At 42.2% G+C, this 27,102-nt stretch overlaps 1 protein-coding gene across 2 annotated transcripts; it reads right to left on the bottom strand.

Moving 5' to 3' along the window:
* Positions 1–1,899: 1,899 nt before the first annotated feature.
* On the bottom strand, positions 1,900–14,927 carry LOC121860709 (sister chromatid cohesion protein DCC1-like). 2 transcript variants are annotated; one of them, XM_042358013.1, is made up of 10 exons: positions 14,863–14,927; positions 8,726–8,893; positions 8,309–8,372; positions 7,657–7,755; positions 7,098–7,228; positions 5,983–6,074; positions 5,632–5,832; positions 4,933–5,058; positions 4,567–4,744; positions 1,900–2,475 (listed from the first exon to the last, which is right to left on the bottom strand). In XM_042358013.1, exons 2-10 carry the CDS (start codon positions 8,818–8,820, stop codon positions 2,370–2,372), a joined length of 1,092 nt encoding a protein of 363 aa, XP_042213947.1. In that variant the 5' UTR covers positions 8,821–8,893; positions 14,863–14,927; the 3' UTR covers positions 1,900–2,369. The 2 variants fall into 2 exon arrangements, with proteins under 2 accessions (XP_042213947.1, XP_042213946.1); XM_042358012.1 differs by lacking the exon at positions 14,863–14,927 and adding an exon at positions 14,513–14,732.
* Between the last annotated feature and the right edge of the window lie 12,175 nt (positions 14,928–27,102).

Genomic DNA, 27,102 nt, shown 5'->3' with positions numbered 1-27,102 from the left:
CAATTGATTTATTAACACCAAACTTCTATGTAAATGATGTGTGTGTATGTGATGTCACATGAGGGAGAAAGGGAGAGCTCCTCAGTTATCAGGCGGCTCAAGGCCAGAGCCGCCACCACACACACACGTGCACCTCACTCTCTACCCACCCATGTTCTTTAATTTTCCTTATTTTATAGTTTTATATTATATTTATTTCTAAGCCACATTAAGAGTATTTTAATGATTTTTCTATGACTTAGATCATTAATGCTCTGGAATTGATTGATGAAAAGTGGCTCTGTGTGTGTGTGTGTGTGTATTAAGCTGCAAGTGCCGTTACAGGAATATAATAGTTACCCCTAAAACCTTCCTCGCAGTTTTCTGTGATCAAATCTAATAGTTGAAATATAATAGTTACCCCTAAAACCTTCCTCTCATCAAAACAACACCTTTTTATTCTTCTTCTTCTTCTTCCTCTCGTCAAAACAAAAAGGAAAGAATGAAAGATAGAGGGAAGAAATAAAAATTGGAAGGGGGGTTTTTATGGCCCCACTCCCCAACACTAGCCCCCCTGGAGACTACTCTTCTGAAGTAATTTTGGATGCCACCAATTTTGTACGAGTTACATGAATTTATGTAATTACATCATTAATTACAGGAATAATCAAATAAGCTTTTAATACCATACTCTACTTTATATTTACTAATTAATAGCATTATCAGAAAGAATAAACCTTCACACCAAACTAATTAACTGATTAAATATTATAATTACCCCTGGTTTGCATTGTGATGAAATATAAGTTACCCCTAAAACCGTTCGAGAAGACGGTAGGATTTCACCGCCCCAGAAGACGGTAGGATTCTGCCCCTGAAGGTGGTAGAATTCCCCCCAGAAGACGGTAAGATTCCGCCTTAGAAGCTGGTATGATTCCGCCCTAGAAGACGGTAGGATTCCACACTAGAAGACGGTAGGATTCTGCTTTTTAAGATGGTAGGATTCCGTCTTAGAAGGTAGGATTCTGTCTCAGAAGAAGGTAGCATTCCTCCCCAGAAGAAGGTAGGATTCCGTCCCAAAAGACAGTAGGATTCCGTCCCAGAAGACGGTGACTGCATAATTAATTACTAAATTGTCATTGAATAGAGTACAGGTGTTCCTCTACTTACGAACGAGATACGTTCCTGAGGCTTGTTTGCAAGTCCAATTGTTTGTAAGTCCAACTTTACTCTTGTAGATACCAACATATTGTAAAAATTGAAAAGATTATGGATATTTAATACAGCTATACCCTTTAATACAGCCTTAAAACCTCAGGGCCGGATTCAGGAGTGGGTAAAGTGGGCAGCTGCGCAGGGGCCTCCACATATCAAGGCTGGTCAACTTGAAACCACATGAATGACTCCAGTCATGTCTCACTTTTGTGTGTGTGTGTGTGTGTTGGGAATTTGTACACTATCAATAAATATACAATTAATTAAAAATTTCTCAATGTTCTAATTTCCTCAATATAACTGCATATGGCTTGAAAATTCTCCAAAGAAGTGCTCAAGTTTCAAAATTTTCCCGGGGGGCTTACAGCGCCCCCCGGAACTCCCAGATATTTAGGCTCGCTTCACTCGCCACCCCACCCTTTTGGGTAGTTATATCGAGGGGGGCCTTCACAAAGAGGCTGTCCATGGGCCTCCACAGGTCTAAATCCGGCGCAGTAAAACCTGACTCACTCTTCTCCTATTAGGTAATGTTTGTTCTATCTGGAATTTTCTTCAAAATTATCCAGTCTCATCCACATTAAACACTGTTCTGGCAGGTGACCCCTCTCAGTGATGATGTTTGTATCTCTGAAAGTTTGTAAATTGAACGTTCTTAAGTAGAAGAGCACCTGTATAGTAAAATGGCTGTGATAAATAAATCCAATATTGCTTTTTAATTTTATTAAGACAAAACATTTTCCTTGGAGAGCAAGACAGCCCTTGGGAGGGGCAAGCCAGGTCTTGAGGGTGCCCCCTACCCCCCCTATATTCACTTTTTCGGACGGGTCTGCCCCAATTAGTCCTATTTATCGAGGTTCTACTGAAGTTCGTTAAATAAAGAAAATACTGTATGGTACTTGGCGTTTTGTGGATTTGCTACACAATGAAATGATAAATGTTAAAATGTATTTCTGTAACCGGTTAATGGCTATTTATTAGTAGTACGTTTTAAAGAAATGAAAATATGCAATGTTTTATGATTTCATTTGCTGTTAGTAAAATCTCTTCTGACGATTCCTCCAGAGAAACAATAATGAGGAAAGAATATGAACGTCATTCAGTGACCAGTAAAGATTATAATAATACAATAGAAACACTATACATTTATTGCTGAAATTAATTAGATTATGAAAAATTTATCTTGCATGCTTTCCAGAGTAATATTTGATGCCATTCACTGTTGAACCTCGAGCATACTTTGTTAACAGGGCACTTACAGGTGTCTTGTCTCCAGCCAAGTCTCTGCAAAAAAAAGTACAAGGAAGAAGACATTAACAACTATGGGCAGAGCATAATTTATGTTTTAATTAATTTAAGGCCCTACCCCATACACAAGTGGTTAATACATTTTTTGCTCACTTAAAATTTCTCTCATTTCTTATTTCCTCTATACATAAAATCAAATTTATTTTCATTCCCGCAAAGAAAATTTCCACCACATCGTAAGCAAAACATAGTGTACAGTCCTTGGCTGTAACACAATGCTGCAGTATCAGGGTGTCTATTGGTCAAACAAAACAAAATTCCCAGACTTTTCCAGGTTCTCCAGGTGTAAATTTGAAAATTTCCAGGTATATTAATTTGGTATTTATTATGACAGAATAACAAAATTAGAGGTTTTTAATACAGGCATCCACCGCGTTACGGAAGCCCAGGTTACGGAATTTCGCTCTTACGGAATTTGTAAATTATGACCAATAATTTCGCGTTACGGCCCGCAAATCCGCCCTTATGGAAATTGGGGGTAAATTTTAACAAACACAAGCCCTCACACATGCCATTCAGACTGACAGACTTGACAAGTTTTACCAACCATAAAGACAGTTGAAGCTTTAAACATCACTCACAATGGATCTTGAATACTCCAACTGTAATCAGACATACCTAAGTTGCCTCAACAATTGCAACCCCAGTTGCAATATCAAATTCTGTGTCACTACTACAAAATAATAGTCTCTGGTGCACTCTTAAGATTAAGAGAAAACGGACGACTCAGGAGTGCTGAAGTTAGAGAAAACGGGCCACTCAAATAAACATACACATAGCTGTATAATGCAATAATATGCAATATTAACCCCTAAATTGGTGTTTTAAGAAGGTATATCATAAATTATTTAATGTACTGTATTGTATGTGTTTATAAATGTTTATTTTCATTCATAAAAGTGCTTGAATTACTTTTTTGGGGCCGAAAAAATTCCTTACGAACGCATCTCCAGTTTTATAATGGAAGTCAATGGGAAAAATAGGTTTCGCGTTACGGAATTTCACGATACGGTCTATTTTCCGGGAACGGAACCCTTCCGCAACGAGGGGGATGCCTGTACCTGTATGTATGGAAATTTAAAGACGATATAAATGATAGTAATCCAGAAATTTAAGGCCCCTTTATGACCTACCCTAAAGCCTAGTGATGAACATTGGTAAAGACCTTGACATCCCCCCCCCTCCCCATTTTTCTCCTCGGAATTGTGGGATTCATGTGGGTTGACCTGGAAGTTTCGAAAAAGCTGGAAATCTGACAAAAAACGAAGAATAACACTCCTAATCCACCTACAGTATATGACTTATAAATTAATACGTGGGATAATCCGCTTAAATAAAGACATTTAATTATAAGAACAATTCATCTCTGACAATACTCATTGCAGAATCAGTAGCTATAGCCTGTAATACTTGGTTAATTGATCGCTAACATGAAATATGATAGACACACAAACAATTCAGTTACTGGAGTGGACTATTTAATGGAATTTGTTCCTAAAAGTTTAATTATTTACCTATTATATAGTACCTCATTAATTTATGGTGAGATTGCTGTCAAAATAACAATATTTTGAAGTTGAACTGAATTGACATAAAATTCCAGGCTTATTTGTAAAAATCCCTGACTTTTCCAGGTTTTACAGCCCCAAATAAAATTCCCTGCCTTTACCAGGTTTTCCAGACCAGTACAGTATACACCCTGAGTATAATACGAATAAATTTCATCATCATTAGTCACAAAAAATTACATATTTTCATTTTATCATAACTCTTATCACAGTACTACTGTATATTTATATGGCAAGAGACACTGGCTTATGTATAAGAAGTACATATCTTTTAATGTAAATTAATGAAATACTGAGAGAGAACCACCCCAATGTTACCAGCCCAAGCAGCAAGTGGTTGTTCCAATATTTTAAGTGGGATAAGAGCAACACATAAATCAACATACCTACCACAGGCAGGGTATCCACATTGCTACACAGATCTACAAACAGCTCCAATTTTGAACACTTTTAATGTAGCTAATACTGTATAATACATTAACAATACAATAACACTTACTCTACATAAGGCCTGATTTCCTCAAAAGACCATTTTTCTCTGGTCTCAAAGAGGAGGTTGAATCTCTTTTGTATGTCGTGTGGAAGACTAGTGACAGGGAAGTAGAAGATGGCATCTGAAGTTGCTGAGCGGTCCACCAGTGCAAGTCCTTCAAGTTGGCTCAGACTCGTTGTTAACCCTGCGAATAACGATACCTTGTTTGAGGAGTTCTATGACTGTTCAATGAACTAAAATAATGTAGTGATTCCAGAACTTTAAATATGTATTGTATTTTAACCAATTTGTTATACTGTTGCGTGGAACACCAACCTAGAAATACTTGCTTCACTCTGCTCCCTACAACACAAAATTCAACACCTACGGTACCTTCAGGAACACTCTGTTGCCAAATATTGAGGAACTCCGTAAAGTTGTATTTATCTGCGGACTTCAACAAAACTTCAGCACAGAGACGACAGACCTTATCATCATGTAGTGTGTACAGTGTATCTCCTGCAAGAGGGAGAGAATTAAATTTACAATAAATGCACAGTACAACTCAACACAGAATCAATAAATCTTGTGTGCAAAACACATAAATTACATTTTATTTATCAAATTCTTGTTACATTTTAGTATGGGATTATTTTGTAACAATAAAGGGGACAATTATTTGTGTTAATAACCAAATCAAGCACTTTTTATTTTCTAATGAATATGTAATGAACATTTTCTACTCAGTTACTTTTGTTCTTCCTGCTGATAAAAGTTTGGGAGTCTGTAAGTTCATCCATACACTCATGTAATTTATGTTCTTGAAGTACTGTCTTTTTAGCATCTACATATCCAGTAGGAAGAGTTACTACTGCTGGATTTCAAGATGTAGTCCAAGTACACAATCAAGGGTCATAAGAGCCCTGAGTGTCAACCTGTTGATTTGTTGATGCAGTACTTGAGTCACCCAATCCACTGCATACGATGTAAAATACGTATTACAAAATACACTCCAGTATTATGGTATTTAGATATGTCTGACACAAGTGAGGTGGTGTCTACCTACATAAAACATATCTGGATTTGCCTCACCCTCATCTGTATCTTTGTCTGTGGGCTTGAGGTAATAATCAAAGCACTGCATCATAATAGTGAGAGGCTCAAGTTCACTCAGTGCCTTGATGGCTTCCATACGAGGAATTCCGTCTAATGGCCATGACTTTGACTCAATCAAAGCGAGGATGTGTGAGACCACTTTGAAATGGTAATCAAATTCCAATAGTTGCCAAAATCCTGGAAAAAGAAAAAAAAAGAATCTTAGATGTAATGATACCAAGAACTGCACATCTCTCACTCTCGATACAGTGAGTATATTACATCAGTCTTACATTACATAGGGAGAAACTCATCCCTTGCATCAAGTGAACCAAATATTAACCTTACCATACAAATGATAAGCTTCCACCTCCTGCAAAGCTTTGTCCAGCTCCTCCTCACTGCACTGAACTCTGTCCAGTAGGTCACTCAATGTGTACCTGTAAATATGAAACTACTGTATTGCTCAAAAGAAAGAAAAAAATCCTATTAATGTATCTACAGTGAAACCTCTATTTAAGGGACTACGTATATGGAGAGGAAAGTCTGTTACATCGAGGGTCCATTAGATGTGAAACCCCCATCTAATGGATTCCACTATACCTTAACTGAAGCTTTCTGTCAGTTAAGAAAATACAGGGTGAGCATAAAGTCTTTCCCTGATTACAAACATTTATTTCACAAAACATATGCTAGGTACAAACATACAGTTTTTTGCAGCTTAAAATATGCATGAAAAAAATCTATGATTTCATCTACACAATGCTATAACATTCATGTTTCTATTTAAAATGGTCTTCGAGATATGATTTTTCATTATCAAGGAAAAACTTTATGCTCACCCTGTATATCCATGACTTTAAATAATATAAATATGCAAACATTTTATTTTAGCTAATTGGGGAATGTCAGTCCAATAACAATATAGTATTCTGAAACTGGATGGTTTCCCTATTGAGATCCTGTTTTATTTGACTACAGCAAGATCACTACCCTCATGCCTGCCTCAGCTAATGTCTTGTTCTCTACAGTATTTCAAGACAAGATAATGATTCTAATATATTAAAATCTAGTTCACTAACCTTACTTTTTCCAAGTTGAAAGGAAAGTGTATATTGATGGTTAAGAAAGTTAGAGTACAAAATTTATTTCAAGCTCAGCATTGTCTATAAATCCTACCATTGGTCTGTCAAAAGAAGTCACCAGGTCCCTTTGTGCTGCAGCAAAGTCCACGAGGCAACTACTCTGGACAGTGATAAAATACTGTTAACTGGACACATCTGTGATCTTATGATAATCTACCTATTAAATCTGGTTAGAAATCATTGGTACAGGGGGGGGTTTGTATTTGTTTAATTTAATACATTCACAAGAGGCAAATGTTCAGACAGACAAACACACAGATACAGGTATATGTGTTCCTCATCTCAGGAGTAGTGGAGGATACTCGAAAGTGACCATACCTATTGTCTTTGCCATCTTGGTTTTTCTCCTGTTGGCCTGAGTACGGCTGTTCTTCTAACAACTGGCGTAGCTTCTGGACACGAGGCTTACACGGTCGGACCTCCAGAAAGGTATAGTGGATGCCACACACCTGCCAACAAGTTTCCTTCATCATAACAGTTACAGCAGCCAACAGTATGGCATCATAGCAGTTGAGAGAGAAAGAGGAAAGGGAGAAAAAGAGGAAAGGGAGAAAAAGAGGAGAGAGAGAAAAGGAAAGGGAAGAGAGAAATACATCTACAGAATATTCCATGTATGCAGGACTTGTAAGTATGGCTCAGAAATGGTTTGGATCATTTGATCAAAGCTTCAATTATTACAAATTAAAAGATTGGCCATGCTTGATGAACATCTTCCTACCACAACCAAAATATTGCCTCATTTTTTTAGGTACAAGTGGCAATAACAGCAGTCTAAGTCATAAAGAAACAGAAGTAAAACACATTAAGAGTCTAGGATGATGGAGACACCCACAAGTTCACTACACACAAATAATAAGAAACAATAAAAGCATCTCACCTGCCGGCTATGCAGTGTTCGTTCCCCTGTGTCCTCTCTACTGGGTGTGGTCAGGTTCGGTATCAACACCATAGAATTTGATGTTTCAGCATATCGCACCTAAAACATTAAATTTGCTCTTGTGAAATACTGTACATGATGAATAAATCAATACAGTATATTAATAACTGGCCATGTACTGTACCAGTATTTGACCATTTTACTAAAACATCAATACTGTACTTTCATATGATTTTCACATTTAATGCTTTGTGTTATATTACAGGGTACTGTAAAAAATTTAGGCATACATTCAAAATATTGTATTAGGTATATGAGAGGCATTTCTGTATCTTGTGATTATGTTTAAAATAAAGATTTTTATCAATGAGCTGAAACAAAAATCCTTTAGTCCCATTGTGACTGTTGATGCATCTAATCTGGCCAATAATTACACCAGTCCATCAATGGTAAGAGAAAAATAAATTGAACTTCTAATATTAGCTTTGGATTATCCAGGTCAAAACTGTAAGCTTTGGGGGTAACCTAAATATGATGCCATATTAAAAAAAAAATCTTGGCAGAGTACAGTAATACATTTGAATATTTACAAGGAATACAAGCAGTCACATGCATTATCTACTTTTCATTCATTAAAAAAAACCCCACATACTTCATATGTTTTGCTTTTGGTACATAACATGGCTCCTTCCTCTGGCTCGCCTCGCAACACAGCACTGAAATATTAAAAGTAAAAGAAAAGTAAAAATATCCTTGAATATCAGCCCTTCTCTTGGTGAAGAACTTTATAGACAAATGGCTAGAAAGGACTAACACTGATGACCTCCAGCTAATGGTGGAGGAAGCATAAAAGTGACTATAAAAATGTACCAATTCCTCTCCAGCATCCTGTTATTGTAAACTAAAAGACACACCACCTGAACAAACCATATGAGCTACAGAGAATGGCCTGGGAAATCCTCATGTTCCATCACCTCCAAATTTAACACATCATCATCATCAAGCCCAAAATTTACATACACCCACTTATGAGCAAAAGCTCTAATGGACCAATACAACACAAGCTTACCTCTCCTCTTTGATACTGTCCAGTAGTTTAGGGTCCAGTTCCAGCAACACCACCTCATCTTTGTCGTCCCCAAAGTCTGATGAAAATTCCAGCATTTGTGTAGCAGGGAGCAGTTCATCTTCTGTTAGCTTGGCATGGTGAATTAACTTCTTCACGTCCTCCAGTGTTCTGAGAAGCAATACACAATGGAACTTATGATAAAGATATGAGGAGAGAATAAACAATGTCAACACAAACATAAACATGTACTGTGCTCACAACTCACAATGCTTATATAAACCATACTTTACCAAGATAAGTTAAGTATCATGAAAAAAATATGGAATATGAGAACAATATTGGCACAATAAAAAAAATCTGTTTACCCCTTTACTTCAGGGACAACACAAAAATATATACAGGGGGGTATACTGTATATACTGTACTGTATACAGTGGTCCCTCAGTTAATGGGCACAATCCGTTCCAGCAGGTTGCTCGTTAACCGAAACCATTGTTTCAATGGGTTTTTGGGTAATTGGTTCCAGCTCACCGAAAATTGCCTAAATTCAACAAAAAAGGTAGAAAAGTACACTTACTTTGAGGTGTGTATGTAGAAGGCTCCTGGATGATGATGATGATGATGATGGGAATTAGAATGGGGGTGGAGGAGAAGGGAGAAGAGAAAACAAAGGGCGGGAAGAGAAGTCACCCCATGGCGCCATTTCACCCATAAAATTTTAGTTCTCTTGGTGTAATTCAAGATTATTTTCTTTAAATAAACACTGCACTGCATTATATATTGTCAATATGTAAAATAAATTTCAGAATGACCAATAATTTGCTTGCAAACACAGAAATAAAGCGTTTAGTTGAAGAGAGTCTCAAGCAAGATGTTACCTCCACTGAAAAGACAGAGAGACTGGCGCCTGTTTGGTGTGTTGCCAGGCTGGATGGCGCGCATGAAACTAGTATCCTTACCTTCAATTATGTATATAATAATTGTTAAAATGACTAAAAAATTTAATATTAAACTTTTAAAATTATTGAATAGTAAAAACTTCTTGATATATACTAAAATAGTAAGGAATTTAAGCCCTCAAACCTATTACTGTATTGGCGGACTAATACTACAGCTGGTGGACCGCCAAATGCAAGCGAAAACATGTTGAGGTCGGCTCGTAAGAAACACGTTAATCGAGGGATTGCTCGATAACCTTAGTTAAGAATCTTATGGAAGGTAACTCGTTACCGAAATCTTGTTAACCGAGGCGCTCGTTAACCGAGGGATCACTGTATACACATATATTTTTTTTTTTACGGGGATTAGCCCACCTGGGCACAGGTCACTGACCCACATTGGGGCCTGGAGGGCGAAAATGTAATAATAATAATAATAATAATAATAATAATAATAATAATAATAATAATAATAATAATAATAATTATAAAATCCATCTTGGCAGATATTGCAAGTCATTATCAGTCCCATTCATTGACAACTGGGACAGCTTCTACGGCAGAAAGGACCTTTATGCTAGGGGTGGGGTGCACCTGTCTCGGGATGGGGTGGCAACCCTGGCGGGGTCTCTAGAGGGGGCAGTTCAAAAGATATCGAAGTCTTTAAACTACTAGGGGAACATATGGGCACGGGGGTGGAGGAGACTGCAGTGGGAGCGGGTAAACAAAGTAAAAGGTTCCAGGGAAATAGTGTTAGGAATGATGACAAAACTAAATTAGACAGAGAGTTAAGACCTAAACGCGGTAAAGGGAGGACTCAGAACCCGACTAACCTAAATGTCTACTACGCGAACAGTAGAAGTATGAGAAACAAAATGGATGATATTAGGGCCTTGGTATGTACTGAAAAAAATCGATATACTAATAGCATTCACTGAAACATGGATCAACCTAGACTCACGTGAGTTACCTATCGAATACCAAATTGCAGGTTACAATTGTTCCATACTGACAGGCAGACCAGGAAAGGAGGCGGAGTAGCAGTCTATGTCAGGGATAACCTGAAGTGTGAAATAAACAAGGAAATAAAAACTGAGCGGAATACAGAAACAATTTGGATAGAATTAATCGACAGTAGAGAAAAATTAATCACAGGAGTAATATATAGACCTCCCAATCTTGATAGAGTTAATGAGCGACTTATCTGGGATGCAATGCGCAGGGCTTCCATACACAACAAAGTCAGCATAGTAGGCGACTTTAACCTTGGCCAAATAGATTGGACTGACCTTACGGGTAACTCAGAATCAGAGGATTTTCTCGAAACGATCCAGGACTGTTTCCAAAGTCAACATATAACCGAACCCACCCGGGGTAATAATATACTCAATTTAGTTCTGTAGAACAGAGAAAACCTCATTAGCAATGTCGAGGTAGGGAACGAACTTGCAAACAGCGATCACAAAGAAATTAGATTCCAGTTAGATTTTCAGGGCAGACGAAAGGAAAATTCCACTAAAGTGCCAGATTTCAGAAGGGCAAACTTTGATAGTTTGAAGAGGCAGTTGAGGGAAGGGGTATGACGCCTGGGGGTGACTCACACCGACCTCACCCCACCCACAAACCTGACGGTTGACACCGACCTGATAACGAGATCTGAGATTGCCGAGTTCCACGACAATTTAAATAATGAGTTACTTAATGCACAAAGGCAGAACATACCATACAAAAAGCTCAGATCAGACAACAAAGACCCTAAATGGATAAATAATTATTTAAAGAACATTATTGGCCAAAGGAAGGCTATAAGTAGAAGGATAAATCGTGGCGAAATTTACCTCCAGGATTATTATAAGGTATTGGCGAGTAGGGTTAAAACCGAGATAAGGAAGGCCAAGAGGAATAATGAGGTAAGGCTAACAAGGGAGGCGAAGACAAACCCCAAAGGATTCTACCAAATGCATCAAACTAAAACACGAGAAAAGATTGGACCAATACGGTCAGATACCGGCGAGCTCACTGACAACGACGGAGAAATGAGCAATAATCTGAATAACTAATTTTCAACAGTTTTCACCACCGAAAATTTAAACATGATACACGAGGCACCGACTCTATTCAGAGATAGTGAAGAAAACAAATTAAGCGAGATAGTAGTGACTAGTAACGATGTTAGTAAGCAAATAGACAAACTAAAGCCTAATAAGTCACCTGGTCCCGATGAGATATTTGCTAGAGTATTAAAGGAAGGTAAGGAAGAGCTTAGTATGCCCTTAGCAAAGTTGTTTAACATGTCCTAAAAAACAGGTGTAGTACCAGAATCCTGGAGGATTGCGAATGTAATACCAATTTTCAAGAAAGGGGATAGATCACTATCCTCTAACTACCGCCCAATCAGTTTAACATCAATGGTAGGCAAATTACTGGAAGCAATCATTTCAAACTCTATTCGAAATCACCTGGAGAAGCACCGATTGATCAATGATTTCCAGCATGGCTTCACAAGCGGGCATTCATGTCTAACTAATCTATTAACATTCTTTTCATCAGTTTTCGAATCGGTGGACGAAACAAGGCTAATAATGTACTTGGGTTCATACAAAGGAGTGTTAGTTACAAGACTAGCGAGGTCATCCTAAAACTATATCTTGTGCTTGTGAGACCTCACTTGGATTACGCAGTTCAATTCTGGTCACCGTATTACAGAATGGATATAGAATCCATGGAAAGAATTCAGAGGAGAATGACAAGACTAATCCCGGGCATTAGGAACCTTGAGTGCAGAGACAGGTTAAAGCATCTTAATTTGCACTCCCTCGAGAGACGTAGAGTGAGAGGCGATATGATAGAGGTGTATAAATGAAAGTCAGGACTGAACAAAGGGGACATTACAAAGGTACTCAAACTATCCAACCAGGAGCGAACTCGTAACAATGGTTTTAAATTAGACAAATTTAGATTTAAGCGCGAAATTGGTAAACACTGGTTTGGTAACAGAGGAGTGGATGAATGGAACAAGTTACCAAATATCATCATTAACTCGAATACGCTGGATAGCTTCAAACATAGGTTGGATGCTCATATGAGCAATAGGGGTTGGGTGTAAATGGGACTGCCCAGTAAGGCCCGCTGCAGTTTCCCCCATTCTTATGTTCTTATGTTCAAGAGACAGTGTTTCACGTGATGTACACCCCCTGTAGACCCACCTTGGGGGATCCGTATAAATGTGAGGAGACTAAGTTAATAGAGAATTATGAAGATTGTTAATGGTATTCAAAACAATTAGAAGAGAATGGAATTAGTCTAAAAGATCCTGTAAAAGTAAAAATATGACACATTATTTATTGGTTCTATATTGTTGAAATGAAAAAAAGAGAATGCATTTAATAACTAAACAAAAGAACAATAGACCTGTATTAACGGAATGTAAAGTTAATAAAGTTGCATATTTATTTTATTTAAAGGATCAGGATTAATGGCACAGAATTTATACAGGTTGTCAACAATGAACAATGGCAAAGCAGGAATATTGTCACGCTGGACTCATTAAAGGGAAGAAAATTATTTTTGGCATTACAAATGCACCTAGAGAAGTAATTTTAATGCCATAACATCAGTGTTCGCAGTGTTTTTACCCAGTAATTTCCCTCATCCTTCATGCCTTGCCCACTAACAAGGAATTTATGATCGTAGGATAGAGTTAATGAAAATAAAATCTTTAAAAATACTTAAAATTATAATATAATGTTGTCGTTTCTTTTAATATACTATCCAAAATCATTAAAACAATAAGAATAGGAAAAATAAAGAAAATCAACAAACAACTTCTGGTGGTAGCCATTGTCTACACCTTTACTGGTTCTAGTAAATTTCGTCTCTTTTAAAATACTTGCTATAACAATAGGAACATGTTAGAAAAATGAACGAAATCAAACAACTTCTGGTGGTAGGGGTCTGACTAGTTACCCAAATGTATCCAAATGTAGCCGCAATGAAGTCAAATAATGGTCCTACATGAATAAATCGGACTGCCAATCACTTCTCGACTAGTATTTGGTGTCACAAAGTCAAAAAGAAATTGGAAAACTTAATTTAATCTGAGTTAATAGACAGCGTGCATGTACCGAGGGAGCGAGTAATTACCCAAATGGACCCAAATGTAGCCAATATGAAGTCAAATGATGGTCTTACATGAATAAATCGGACTGCCAATCACTTTTCGATAATTATTTGGTGTCATAAAGTCACAAAAAATTGGTAAACTTAATTTAATTTGAGTTAATAGATCGAGTGCATGTACCTAACCTAACCTAACCTAACCTAACCTAACCTAACCTAACCTAACCTAACCTAACCTAACCTAACCTAACCTAACCCAACTCAGATTAAATTAAGTTTACCAATTTTTTGTGACTTTGTGACACCAAATACTAGTCGAGAAGTGATTGGCAGTCCGATTTATTCATGTAGGACCATTATTTGACTTCATTGCGGCTACATTTGGGTAATTACTCGCTCCCTCGGTACATGCACGCTGTCTATTAACTCAGATTAAATTAAGTTTTCCAATTTCTTTTTGACTTTGTGACACCAAATACTAGTCGAGAAGTGATTGGCAGTCCGATTTATTCATGTAGGACCATTATTTGACTTCATTGTGGCTACATTTGGGTAATTAGTCGGACCGGGTGGTAGTGGTTCTCAGAAATTGCCATTTTTTTTTTTGTAAAGTTTCTGGTTATTGAGGGACCATGACCTTGAGTATTACCCCTCCCCAAGGGAGTGGTTTGATTAAATAGGTTATCATAATACTTTTAAGATTAAACAAGATGTCGAGAACAATTCTCACCTGTCTATACAACTCATTTCCACCTGCTGTCACTTCAGATCTACTAGTAAGTACAATTTTTATTCGTTGATTAGTTACATTCTTTTATATCTTCCGTTGTTAATGTTACTCGAGCCTGTCTTAATTTATTTCTCACTGGTCTTTAAATTTCGTGGTTTTCTGTTAGTAAATAAACCGTCACTGGCGTCACAAGTACCAAGGCCAACATTATTTACATTATTTTCTATTTTCTGATGATGCTAACAACCAAATGTAACTTCAATAAACAGAAAATAATACTTTAAAGATTAAGTGATTATTTTAATTGAGTTAGCTTGGTTATTATAATTTCTTTAGAGTTTTTGCCTTACATAATGGTGGTGTGTGGCAGCTATAGGCTAGTCCTCTCGGGGCTACATGGCGGTCAGGTCTAAAATACACTACTAGACAATACTATTACTACCACTACAACTACAGTACTATTAATAATAAATATAAGTTTTCATATCTAAAAATAAAACAATGACATAACACTTTGATAAAATTCGTGTAAACTTCATCACAGCGTAATTTTCTGTAGAAATTATGTCCACCGTCAAAAAGTTACAATAATTTCATAATTTTCAGGTTCGATGAATGTAGTAGTATCTAGAATGACGTACGGTATCACAAACTGACACTCAGCCGCAAAATCATGTAGGGGACGCCCCCCCCCACACACACACTTCGGTTCTGCTGTAGTGGATTTCTCCCCTACAAACGCTGTTTGTCTCTGCGTAGCCGACCCCACGAATTCCCCAGTGTATGCCTCGTGGTCAACTACTAAGCCACGCCTACCCCCCCCGCTATTTAAGACCTGACCCCGTGGTGATCTCTCTCTTTCTACCTACACCAACCAGCCAGCAACACCTCCTCCTCAGCGTGCCTGGTGGCCCTCGCTCCCGCCGGCGAGCATGGCGACCCACAAGCTGGTCCTCCTCTGAGCATCCTCACCAACCAGCTCTCTCTACATCACGCTTGTAACCATGCTGCCTTCCCAGCACCAAGCTGCATTGTACACCCAATACAACATGTATACAGAGAGCACATTGTGAGTTTCCTTTCTCCATCCTATCCTGAGTGTGAACCAAATACAACGTACCCCCACAAATGGTGACCCCGGAGTGACGCACTCACACAGGATGGAGGAGAAACCGATCACTCTCCCAGTCTTCAAGCAACATGGAAGACTGGCTTATCCACCCAGAAGCAGCTCTCATCGGCTCTACAGCTACTGTCTCTACACCGCAGGTTAGACACCCTAGAGCAGCTCTGCTACTCGAAGCAGACAGCCGCTCCTCTTCCTGCCCCAAGCACCACGTCCTACCGACCCCAACACACCCGTCCTGCCTCAGACGCCGCCCCCGGCCCAGCAGTACCCCCTGCCGCTCATCCTGATGCGGCCCCTGCTCCTGACGCGGACCCACAAACCCCTCTTTTCTCCCTCTTTTTTTTTTAATCTCAATTTCGTTATTCCATGTAGTTCATGTTTAATCAATATATGTTTGTGGAATTCTAAATATATTATTAGCAACACAAACAATAGCAATCATTAGAAATATACGGTTCATAGGAAAACCAGGTATTCATGAATTTCAAGGAGTAGCTAGCCTAATTTCTATCACGCTTCTTGCTGAACATAGTTTTACGTGATGGAATAGATAAACATGAATTTTAAAGAATGAAAATAAAAATAATCCAAATGAAGAAACAAATAAATAAAATATTGTAATATGTGGAGGCCCCCAGATTGTGGAGGCCCCTGGGCAGCTGCCCACTTTGCCCACTCCTGAATCCGGCCCTGCCACTACAAGTGAAAGACAGATCAGGGAGGTGTTTGTAGGGTAGTATTATGAATGCTAGTCAGTTACACGAGATGCCATTGCAGACAATAATAAAAAATGCTGCATGTGACCTTGGAGTTGGACTTGATTTCAATACAGTAATTGTGTTGGCCAAGGATATGATGGGGCAGGAAATATGGCGAGACCTTGCAAAGGTGCTGCTGCAAGGATCAAGGCAGATTATCCCTTGCCAAATGCATCCACTGTGCAGCTCATAAGCTGAACTTATGCTTAGTAAGTACTTGCAGTCAACAAAGTATTAGAAACACAATGGACACCTTGGGGGAACTTGCAAGGTTTTTCAGCTTCTCACCAAAGCGCCAGAACCTTCTTGGAGATAAAGTGCGAGAGTTCTGCCCAAGATCTAAGAGAGAAAAGTTGCTAGACATCTGTGACACGAGGTGGATAGGCTGTAGTGGATTCCACCCCTACAAACGCCGTGTGTCGCTGATTGGCCGACCCCCCGCGAATCTACCAGCGTATCCCTCGTGGTCAAGGTCGGGTAACCAGCGACGCTGAACAAAGCGGGGCCTACCATCAAGCCACGCCTACCCCCTCTATATAAGACCCCACCTGGCCGTCATCGCTCTCTTTCTACTTACCGCCACCAGCAAGCAACATCTCTCAACAGCTCCACACCACACGCTCCCTCAGAAAGCTCCTCGCCCTACAGGAACTCTGAGCAAGCTTCGCCCGACCTAGTATCTCTTTAACACTGTGCTGTGCAACAATATATATAACGGGAAACACATTGTGACTTTCTATTCTACCTCAATCCTGAGTGTTGGATATATTACATGTACGTACATTGTGAGGCCAAATAAGAGACCTTGACAACCTGCCACAACAGTACGCCACAATTGGTGACCCCTGGAGCCGTGAACACCACACTCCTTTCTGCTGCCTTACTCCTGGAGCTGAGAAGATCGTCCTGCCTGCTGCCAGCCTAGGCCAACCGCCTTACCCGCACCACGTGCTACCCCACTACGACACCAACCGCACCACGAGCTACCCCACTACGACACCATCTCACGACCGTGTGATACACTTCCGCAAGAATGGACGGACGGATCTCTCTACCGACTTTCAACCACAATGTCGAGGACTGGTTAGATTATGTGGAAGCACTCCTTATCGGCTCACAAGCTACTGACGAGCAAAAGTCCGGCGCCCTGCTCTCTTCCTTGCCCACGGAAGTCGCCACGCATGTATCCCGGACTATTTCCAACCCTCCAGAGAACAACAAATTCGCCACCCTGTGGGACGCCTTAAAAACGCATTACCAATGGACCCGCCCCAATCTCCTGCAGAACCTATCGTCTATCTCCCTTGGAAACTCAACTCCGGGACTTCTCTGGGAGGAAATGTGTAGGCGGAACTCCTGGCACACAGACAGACTTCCAGACTCTATCCTCCGCCAGCTTCACGCACAAAAGCTCCCCACACAAGTACGTACCAACCTGTTCGCAGTAGATTACTCGACGACACCTGAACTCTACGCAACTGCGGCAGACAGAATATTTAACGAGTGCGCAGCTGCGTGCCTGGCGGCCGCGGACAACCCAACGACCACACCATTGCCTACCTCCGAACTTGTAAGCCGGGTCAACACCCCTCAGCCGAGCAATACCTCACAAGACATCAGGGACCTGTTGCAAACCTTGAGCCGCAGTATGAACACCATTGAACAGTTCTGCTCCTCCATGCCTGCCTCTAGACCTGTTCCTAACACACGAACCGCGCCCTACACTCCCCGACGCGCCCGTCCTGCCCCGGAAACCGCCGCCAGCCCCCAGCACAACAAATATACACTCTGCTGGTATCACCGGCGTTTTGGCCCCAATGCTCAACGCTGTGAGCCCCACTGCACCTACTCGGGAAATGGCAACAACGGAGGTTGGTAGACGCCTCAGCCTCCGTCCCTTCAGGCGTCTCACTACTGCACGTCACCAATCGCACCTCCGGCACGAAATTCCTCGTCGACACAGGTTCATCGGTCAGTATCATCCCTCCCTCACGACAAGACACGTCAAGGCAACCCTCTTATGACCTGTTTGCCACCAACGGTACCCCCATCGCTTCCTACGGCGCACGCACCCTCACCTTAGACCTCGGTTTCCCCAAGACTTGCGCTGGCCATTCGTAGTCGCAGACATGTCTCAACCCATCCTTAGTTTCGACTTCCTCACCTTTCACAAGCTCGGAGTCGACCCAAGCCACCTTCGCCTCATCCATGAGCCTACAGCACGCAAGATCCAGGGTTCACGTGCCAAAGACACTGACACTCACCTGTCTTTCACCGTCCAACGAGTTCTCCCCCCTGCTCGAAGAGTTAAAGGAACTTTTCTCACCCCGAGTCTCTCCACCCCCACCACCTACGTCGGGAATTTTCCACCACATCGAGACCAAAGGACCTCCAGTCTTCTCACGCCCCCGCCGCCTGCGCCCTGAGCTTCTGAACGCAGCCAAGGCGGAATTCAACAGACTACTGCAAGACGGCATCATTCGTCCTTCAAATAGTCCTTGGGCATCGCCTCTTCACATGGTTCTTAAGCCACCATCCGGTTACTGGAGGGTGTGTGGCGACTACAGAGCCCTGAACCTCGTCACCAAACCCGACAGGTACCCTATTCCGCATGTCCAGGACTTCCACCACAAACTTCATGGCAAGACAATCTTCTCAAAGATCGACTTGGAGCGTGCCTTTCACCAGATCCCCGTAGCACCTGCAGATACCCAGAAGACAGCCATCACCACTCCATTCGGACTCTTCGAGTACACTTTCATGCAGCACAGACTTTCCAGAGGTACATGGACCATATGCTTCGCGACCTCGATTTTGTCACCGTCTACATAGATGACATCCTCGTTGCATCTTCGACGCCTGCCGAGCATCATCACCACTTACAACTCCTCCTCCAACGCCTGCAGAACAACAATATGAAAGTTCACCCTGCTAAGTGCGTCTTCGGAGCCCCATCCATTGATTTCCTCGGTCACAGAGTCTCGCCTAGTGGCATCCAACCCCTACCACAGAAGATAACCGCCATCAGGGAGCCCCCCAAACCTGAAACGGCGAAGAGACTCCGAGAATTCCTGGGTTTAGTCAACTGATACCACCGCTTCATTGCCAACGCTGCCACCGTCCTAGTTCCCCTCTATGACCTTCTCAAGGGACTCCCAAAGAAGTCTCACAAGCCTCTCGTGTGGACTCGAGAGGCTGTTACGGCATTCACCGCTATCAAACAGCAGAGCACACGCCTTACCCTCCTAGCCCACCCCGCACCTAATGCCCGGACCACTCTCACAACAGACGCTTTTTCTACTGCAGTGGGCGCCGTCTTACAGCAGGAGATCAACAGAGTCCTCATGCCCGTTGCATTCTTCTCACAATGGCTTCAACCACCTTACCTCAAATACAGCACCTTCGATCGAGAACTCCTGGCCGTATACCTGGCTGTCAAGCATTTCCAGCACTTCCTCGAGGCCCGTCAGTTCACCATCTTCACTGATCACAAGCCCCTCATCCATGCCTTTACTTCAGCCTCCCAGTCACATACACCTCGCGTCCTGCGCCACTTGGCGTATATCTCGGAGTTCTCCAGCGACGTCCAACACATTAAAAGCAGCCACAACGAGATCGCTGACGTCCTCTCTCGTTGTATATCCAACATTCTCCCCTCATCTCCACCCATTGATTACGGGCAACTCGCCGCGGCTCAAGAAAATGACGAAGACCTGGCAGCATACAAGACATCTCCCTCAGGCCTCTCACTCCAAGAACTCCCAATCCCCGGTACGAATATCAAATTGTGGTGCGACATATCCTGTGGGCAGCCTAGACCGTTCGTGCCTCACGTCCACCGCTGCGCTTTTTTCGACCGCATCCATGGTCTCAGCCACCCAGGTGTGCAGGCCTCCCAGCGCCTCCTCACGCAACGTGTCGTCTGGCCTGGCATCAAGACCGATACTAAGAAATGGGCTGCCCAGTAGGGTGTGTCATACGGAGGCGAATTTTTTTTTTTTTGAGTTTGAAAACTCGGCCCATGGTATTAATGATGTAGTTCTATGTGCAGAATCATGTGATATCTTCAGATTTGAAAAGTTTTTATTTTTTGCTAGGTAAATTTTAACTTGAAATCTTATGAAAATTCAGTATTCCCACCCTTTTACCAACACCACTAAATAGCTTATTTAAAGTAAAGTAAATGTATCAGGTTAATTTATTAGGATGAAAATGATCCAGAATAGTGAAACGAATGATCTTGACACATTTATTAAATTTAATATTCCTTTAGAAAACAAAATCATCAAATACAAAAACCGGTTTTACTACTACGACCCGGTGTTGCTGCACACCATAGAGAACATGTCTTTCTTGCTTCTGTTTCTACTCATCACCTCCCTGCTGACCACCTGAGCTCCCGGATGCCTTCCCTCCTCTCCTGGCTGTACACGTGACTGCTGGCCTCGCTCACTTGCTGTACACAACGCTCTATACTCTGGGTGTGCGAGGGCCAGGCAGGGACATGCATGGGGTTGTCCAGAAGCTCTGGCTTGAACATTGAGGTGAGGCTGCAGGTAGAGGGGCTCACTACCAGCCTGGATGTTATCAGATCTATGAGATCAGTGAGGGTCTTGCTTTCGTTGACTTCGAGGTCTTCCTGACCCTGAAGAATCGTCACCAACTGATTCGTCATGCCCAGATCCTCTCATAAGTCTCATATCCAAGATCTTTTTGACTGCCACTCTTCTCTCCTCCTCATCCTTACTGCAGAGCATTGTCTGCAGAACTGCCTCAGGATGAGCATACCAGGAATATCTCCTCACAGTCTGCTCCACAATCTGAACAACCTTCCTTGGCTGACTCCTCAGGAGCTCAAGCTGGAAGAAAACATGCCTCGGACCTTCGGAGAACGATGATTTGACCTTGGTGTTGAACCAATTTGGCAAGTAGACACTCACGATGAATTGGACAATAAGTCTCAGGTTGTGAAGCTGGTTCCCTTTCAGTTTATGATGAGCGACCCAAATTCTGCAGAACCTGAGAGCCGTTGTGAGCCACCTAGAATGTGAGACTAGACCTATCTGCAGGTAAGCAAGTCTATCAGGCATGACCCCAGTTTTGATGGCACTGCAAATCATGTAACCATAGTACTGGTCAGTACTCAGGTCGTCAATGACAGTATGTGCAAGCTCAACGAGTGGAGGGCCAACTGTGATTTTTTCAAAGCTCGGATTTATTTCTAACTCAGTGGCAGAGTCCAGCATCTTGCCAAGAGGACCAGACCATCTGTTGTTTGAAAGAGTCTTGCCATCCAGCTCCTGGATCAGATGTCTGAGTGGCAACTCGTTGGTGTGGAGGTCACAAACAATCCAGACCAGCTTCCTCCCAATCTTCCGCTCTATCCACTGTATGACCCCCCCCCCTTTCCACCCTGTGTTCGTGTTGGTGCTGTCCCCTTCAATGGCCTGCAGGGTCTGGTCTACGTTCCTCTCTCTGAGCCAGTTCACAATGTTATCTGCCACTATCTCAGCTGGTTTCCTGATGTCATCTTTCTCTGGAGTGAAATGCCACAAATACTTTCCTCCTGGTTCACTGCAGCAGGAGTAGTGTTCCTCCTTCACCATGGCAGGGAACAACTTGTCAGAATCTCCAACTTTCATGAACACTTTAGTGTCATCCCTTCTCCATCCCTTCTCCCATCAAAGAACAAACAATTGATTCCATTTTCTCTTATCCCCTTATCAAACTCCTCTTCTAGGTTACTGACAAGTTTCTCCTGAGCTCTCCTTACTTTGTTATGATCTATCACCAGGTGAACATCATCAGGTGTTATCAAACCACCGTCAATCCAGGCAGCTGTTGCTATCTCTGCAGTTTCTCTGAGACCAGTGTGGTGTCGCATGCTGGCCAGAGCTATGCTCGGATATCTTTCCTATTTCGAATCTTATGCCTGGAAGGTTTGGGATCATTATTTTCTGGGTTAGGGATAAAGTCACCATTCTCCTGGTCAGCACTCGGATCAGCCATGGGGAAGTCATTAAACTCTGAATCAGCTTGACTCCAATCATCGGCCTTTTTTACCTCACCCTGGGCCTTCTCAAGTCTCTTTTCCTCGGCAACTCTTCTCCTCTTCTGTCTCTCTGTGGCAGCCTCCTGTCTCTTGGACTCCGGAATATCTTGGCTAGAAATCATGAGAGCCCCTATACTGCCAGTCTTCTCTCTCTGTGCTTTGACAAATGCCAGTTCGATCACAGGAATCTTCAGTTCACGCTTGCAAATACAGGAGATGTGGGCCTCGGATTTACAGTCAAGATCGCATCCAAACTCAGGACAGAGAACAATTGGGCACTTGCAAGTAATTATGTCAAATAACTGGTCCAGTTGCTTGGCAAAGCTGTCCTTAACTGCAAGTTTTCCTCTCCCAAGAGATATCTCTTGCCTTTTCCCAACTGGCTAGCAGTCTCTCACTAATCTTCTTCTGACTTGTTATGACTGGAGGCTTGAACTGAGCGTTAGCCAGAGTGTACTGTGCCAAGACAGCTTTGGTCATATCACTGGCAATGTCTTTGTTTGTGTAAGTTCTTGGTTCTTTTCACTGATTTGCCTGATTAAAACACCGTATCTCAAAGCATCTCTCAATGTAGGCAACTCCGACTTCAGGAGCTCTCTCCCAGACCCAAGATAGTGACTGAGATGGCTGGATTTTTGGTTCCTCGTCCTGACACAAGCAGCCATCGCAAATATTATCAACTTATAAATGCATCAGAATCTGAAACAGAAAAAGATATTGTTAGTTGGGTTGTTAAAGAATGAAGTCAGAAAGCAATGTTCAAAATTTAATTGTAATTCACTAATGCAGCTGTAGGTTAGATTTTCGATAAATTTCACGCTAAAATTTACCTAGCAAAAGGTTGCAAAATATTGAAACTGAAATTATTTTCTGTTTATATACACTAAAATCTACCAAAAAAGTGATGGGCCATTAGTTTTAGCTGATCTTCCCTCCTATGACACACCCTACTGCCCAGTGTCTTACCTGTCAGTCCTCCAAGTTACATCGTCACACACGGGCCCCTTTAGAAACCTTCCCTATACCCAAAGGACGTTTCCAAGTAGTGCACCTCGACATAGTGGGACCTCTTCCATCATCCTGCGGTAGCACCTACATCTTCACCTGCATCGACCGTTTCACCAGGTAGACAGAAGCCATTCCCATGCCCAATGCTACAGCAAAGTCTACCATCCGCGCCTTCATGTCCGCCTGGATTTCCCGCTTCGGCCCCCCCGCTACCATCATCACCGACCGAGGAACCCAGTTTGAGTCACAACTCTGGCACAGCCTCCTACAGTTCCTCGGCACAACTAGGCATCGCACCACCGCATACCACCCTCAATCCAACGGCATGGTAGAGCGGTTTCACCGGCAGTTGAAGGACGCACTCAAAGCACAGCACGACCCTTACAGCTGGACGGATGCGCTACCCTTAGTGCTCCTCGGCATCCGTGCTTCATACAAGGAGGATATGGACTGTAGCCCAGCAGATCTCACCCTAGGCGAGCCCCTTCGCCTACACGGGGATTTCTCACTCCCTCCTGACCTCCACCAAACCACTCCTGCCGTCCGTCACGACTTACTCCAAAAGCTACGACAAGCAGTTTCTGCATTCAGAGCTACTGCTCCACGCCAGCCTCCTCTGCGCCCTGAACACATCCCTCCTGCACTACTCACAGCCGAGTATGTTTTCGTCAGGCATGATGCTCACCGCAACCCACTACAACGCCCCTACGATGGACCCTTCCAGGTTGTGACCCGTTCAGCGAAGTTCCTGACGATTATCCGGAATGGCAGACACGAGACCATCAGCATAGACAGAGTCAAGCCGGCCACCTTACCCGTTAAGCCCCCGACCCAGCAGCACCACCAACAAATGACGCCTGCACCAGTCTACCCGCAGTTGCCATCGGCAGCAACACCCCGCTCAGGGCATTTCTGGGCACCCTCTTTTCACCCTCATGTACCCCCTGCTCCTGTCCTGGACCCTGCTGCCGTGGTAGAACCTGCTCCTATCATAGACCCTCCTCCTGTCGTGAACCCTGCTGCCGTCATAGAACCTGCTCCTGTCATAGAACCTGCTCCTGTCATGGACCCTCCTCCTGATGTCGCCCCTGACCCAGTCAACCCAGCCAGTGCCCCTGAGGAAGCTGCCCCAGCAGCTATAGAAGCACAACAACCATTGCCTATACAACCTCCTCTAATCCAAAACCCTCCTTCTCCCCCTGATTCCCCCACAGGTTCTGTGTCACTAGATGGAGTTGTCACCCGCAGTGGCCGAGTCGTACGTACAACTGCTCGGTATGTATCACTTGTGGGACGCAACCCGGCTAACATCCCCGTCGCGCCCGGAGGGGAGGGGGAGTATTGTAGTAGATTCCTCCCCTACAAACGCCGTGTGTCGCTGACTGGCCGACCCCCTGCGAATCTACCAGCGTATCCCTCGTGGTCAAGGTCAGGTAAACAGCGACGCCGAACAAAGCGGGGGCCTACCATCAAGCAACGCCTACCCCCACTATATAAGACCCCACCTGGCCGTCATCGCTCTCTTTCTACTTACCGCCACCAGCAAGCAACATCTCTCAACAGCTCCACACCACACGCTCCCTCAGAAAGCTCCTTGCCCTACAGGAACTCTGAGCAAGCTTCGCCCGACCTAGTATCTCTTTAACACTGTGCTGTGCAACAATATATATAACGGGAAACACATTGTGACTTTCTATTCTACCTCAATCCTGAGTGTTGGATATATTACATGTACGTACGTTGTGAGGCCAAATAAGAGACCTTGACAACCTGCCACAACAGTACGCCAAAAGGCCACATGGATGCTATTGCAGGTTTTCTGGACCTAGCAGATTAAGGATCTAGGTTAACAATTTAAAAATTTGAGTAATTTGTGTTAATTATTGACCTTTCAAATAAAATAAATTAAGAATATTGAAAAAGTCAATTATGCTGTGAACATTAGCTTCAATTCCCCTTTATATCACTTTATAAACAACATAAACAACAGTAACGCGAGAGGTAGGTTAAAGTCTTCTCGAATGTCAACAAAGATGCTGTGTGAATAGCACAAAAACACACAAAAAAATCATTCCCATAAATGGCGAGTACAGTAATTAACATTGAAAAAAGTAATTCAAATCTTCCAAGCATCATTACAACCACTAATTACTCCACTATCAAATTGTCGACCATAGATTTGGAATCTGCATGGTCAGGAGTACCTATACTGTACTGTACTTACATTTTCCCTAATAGGCGGTCATACCTGTGGGACCCACTTTCACTTTTCACATTTTATGGAGAGGTATAGTGATAAGTATGGGTCCTATGGGCCTGACATTCCATTGGGGCAGTGTGCATATAGTACAGTACACTGAATACTGTACAGTGATCCCTCGGTTAACGAGCGCCTCAGTTAACGAGATTTCAGTTAACGATTTACCTTCCATAAGATTCTTAACTTCGGTTAACGAGCAATCCCTCGATTAACGAGTTTTTTTACGAGCCGACTTCAACATGATTTTGCTTGCATTTGGTGGTCCACCAGTTGTAGTATTAGTCCGCCAATACAGTAATCAGTTTTAGGGCTTAAATTCCTTACTATTTTAGTAAATATCAAGAAGTTTATACTATTCAATAATTTTAAAGTTTAATATTAACTTTTTTAGTCATTTTAACAATTATTGAACATAATTGAAGGTAAAGAAACGAGTTTCTGGCGTGCCATCCAGCCTGTTAATACACCAGACAGGCGTTAGTCTCTCTCTGTTTTCAGTGGAGGTAACATCTTGCTTGAGACTCTCTTCAACTAAATGCTATTTTTCTGTGTTTCCAAGCAAATTATTGGTCATTTTGAAATTTATTTTACATATTGACAATATATAATGCAGTGCAGTGTTGATGTAAAGAAAATAATCTTGAATTACACCAAGAGAACTAAAATTTTATGGGTGAAATGGTGCCATGGGGTGACTTCTCTTCCACCCCAATGCCTTCTCTTCTCCCTTCTCCTCCACCCCCATTCTAATTCCCATCATCATCATCATCATCCAGGAGCCTTCTACATACACACCTCAAAGTAAGTGTACTTTTCTACCTTTTTTGTTGAATTTAGGCAATTTTCGGTGAGCTGGAACCAATTACCCAAAAACCCATTGAAACAATGGTTTCGGTTAACGAGTTTTTCGGTTAACGAACAACCTGCTGGAACGGATTGTGCTCGTTAACCGAGGGACCACTGTACTAAGCTCTGGTACTTAATAAAACTGCACAGCCAATACTGCACTAAGTGCTTTCACTTCCCATTTGATTTCAACTACCCAGTTCACAACTGGGTTCATTGTAAATCAGCAACCATTGAGGCACTTACGGTAAGATACAATTCAAGCATACAGTTTGGAAGATTAAAGGTTATGTGTAAAAAAGCCAATTTCAAATTCTAACTTCCTTCTTCTTTCTTAATCTGTAGCTAAGGATCCCCACATATGCAAAAGTGGAATGCAAGGAACAGGAAACTTCCACAGATGATGGCTGCTGTTTAAGGCTAAAGTAACATTATTTTAATAGTGGACACGTTATAATATATCTAGCCAGACGTAATACACTTGGGGAATAAGTTTACATGAATGCATGTATACTTTCATACTTGTTGATATTTTGG

The sequence above is a fragment of the Homarus americanus genome, unplaced genomic scaffold, assembly GCF_018991925.1.
Source record: "Homarus americanus isolate GMGI-L3 unplaced genomic scaffold, GMGI_Hamer_2.0 scaffold23617, whole genome shotgun sequence".
NCBI classification, from domain to species: domain Eukaryota; kingdom Metazoa; phylum Arthropoda; class Malacostraca; order Decapoda; family Nephropidae; genus Homarus; species Homarus americanus.
Note: the sequence above shows the minus strand (reverse complement) of the source record. Positions and strands in the feature narration are given on the sequence as shown.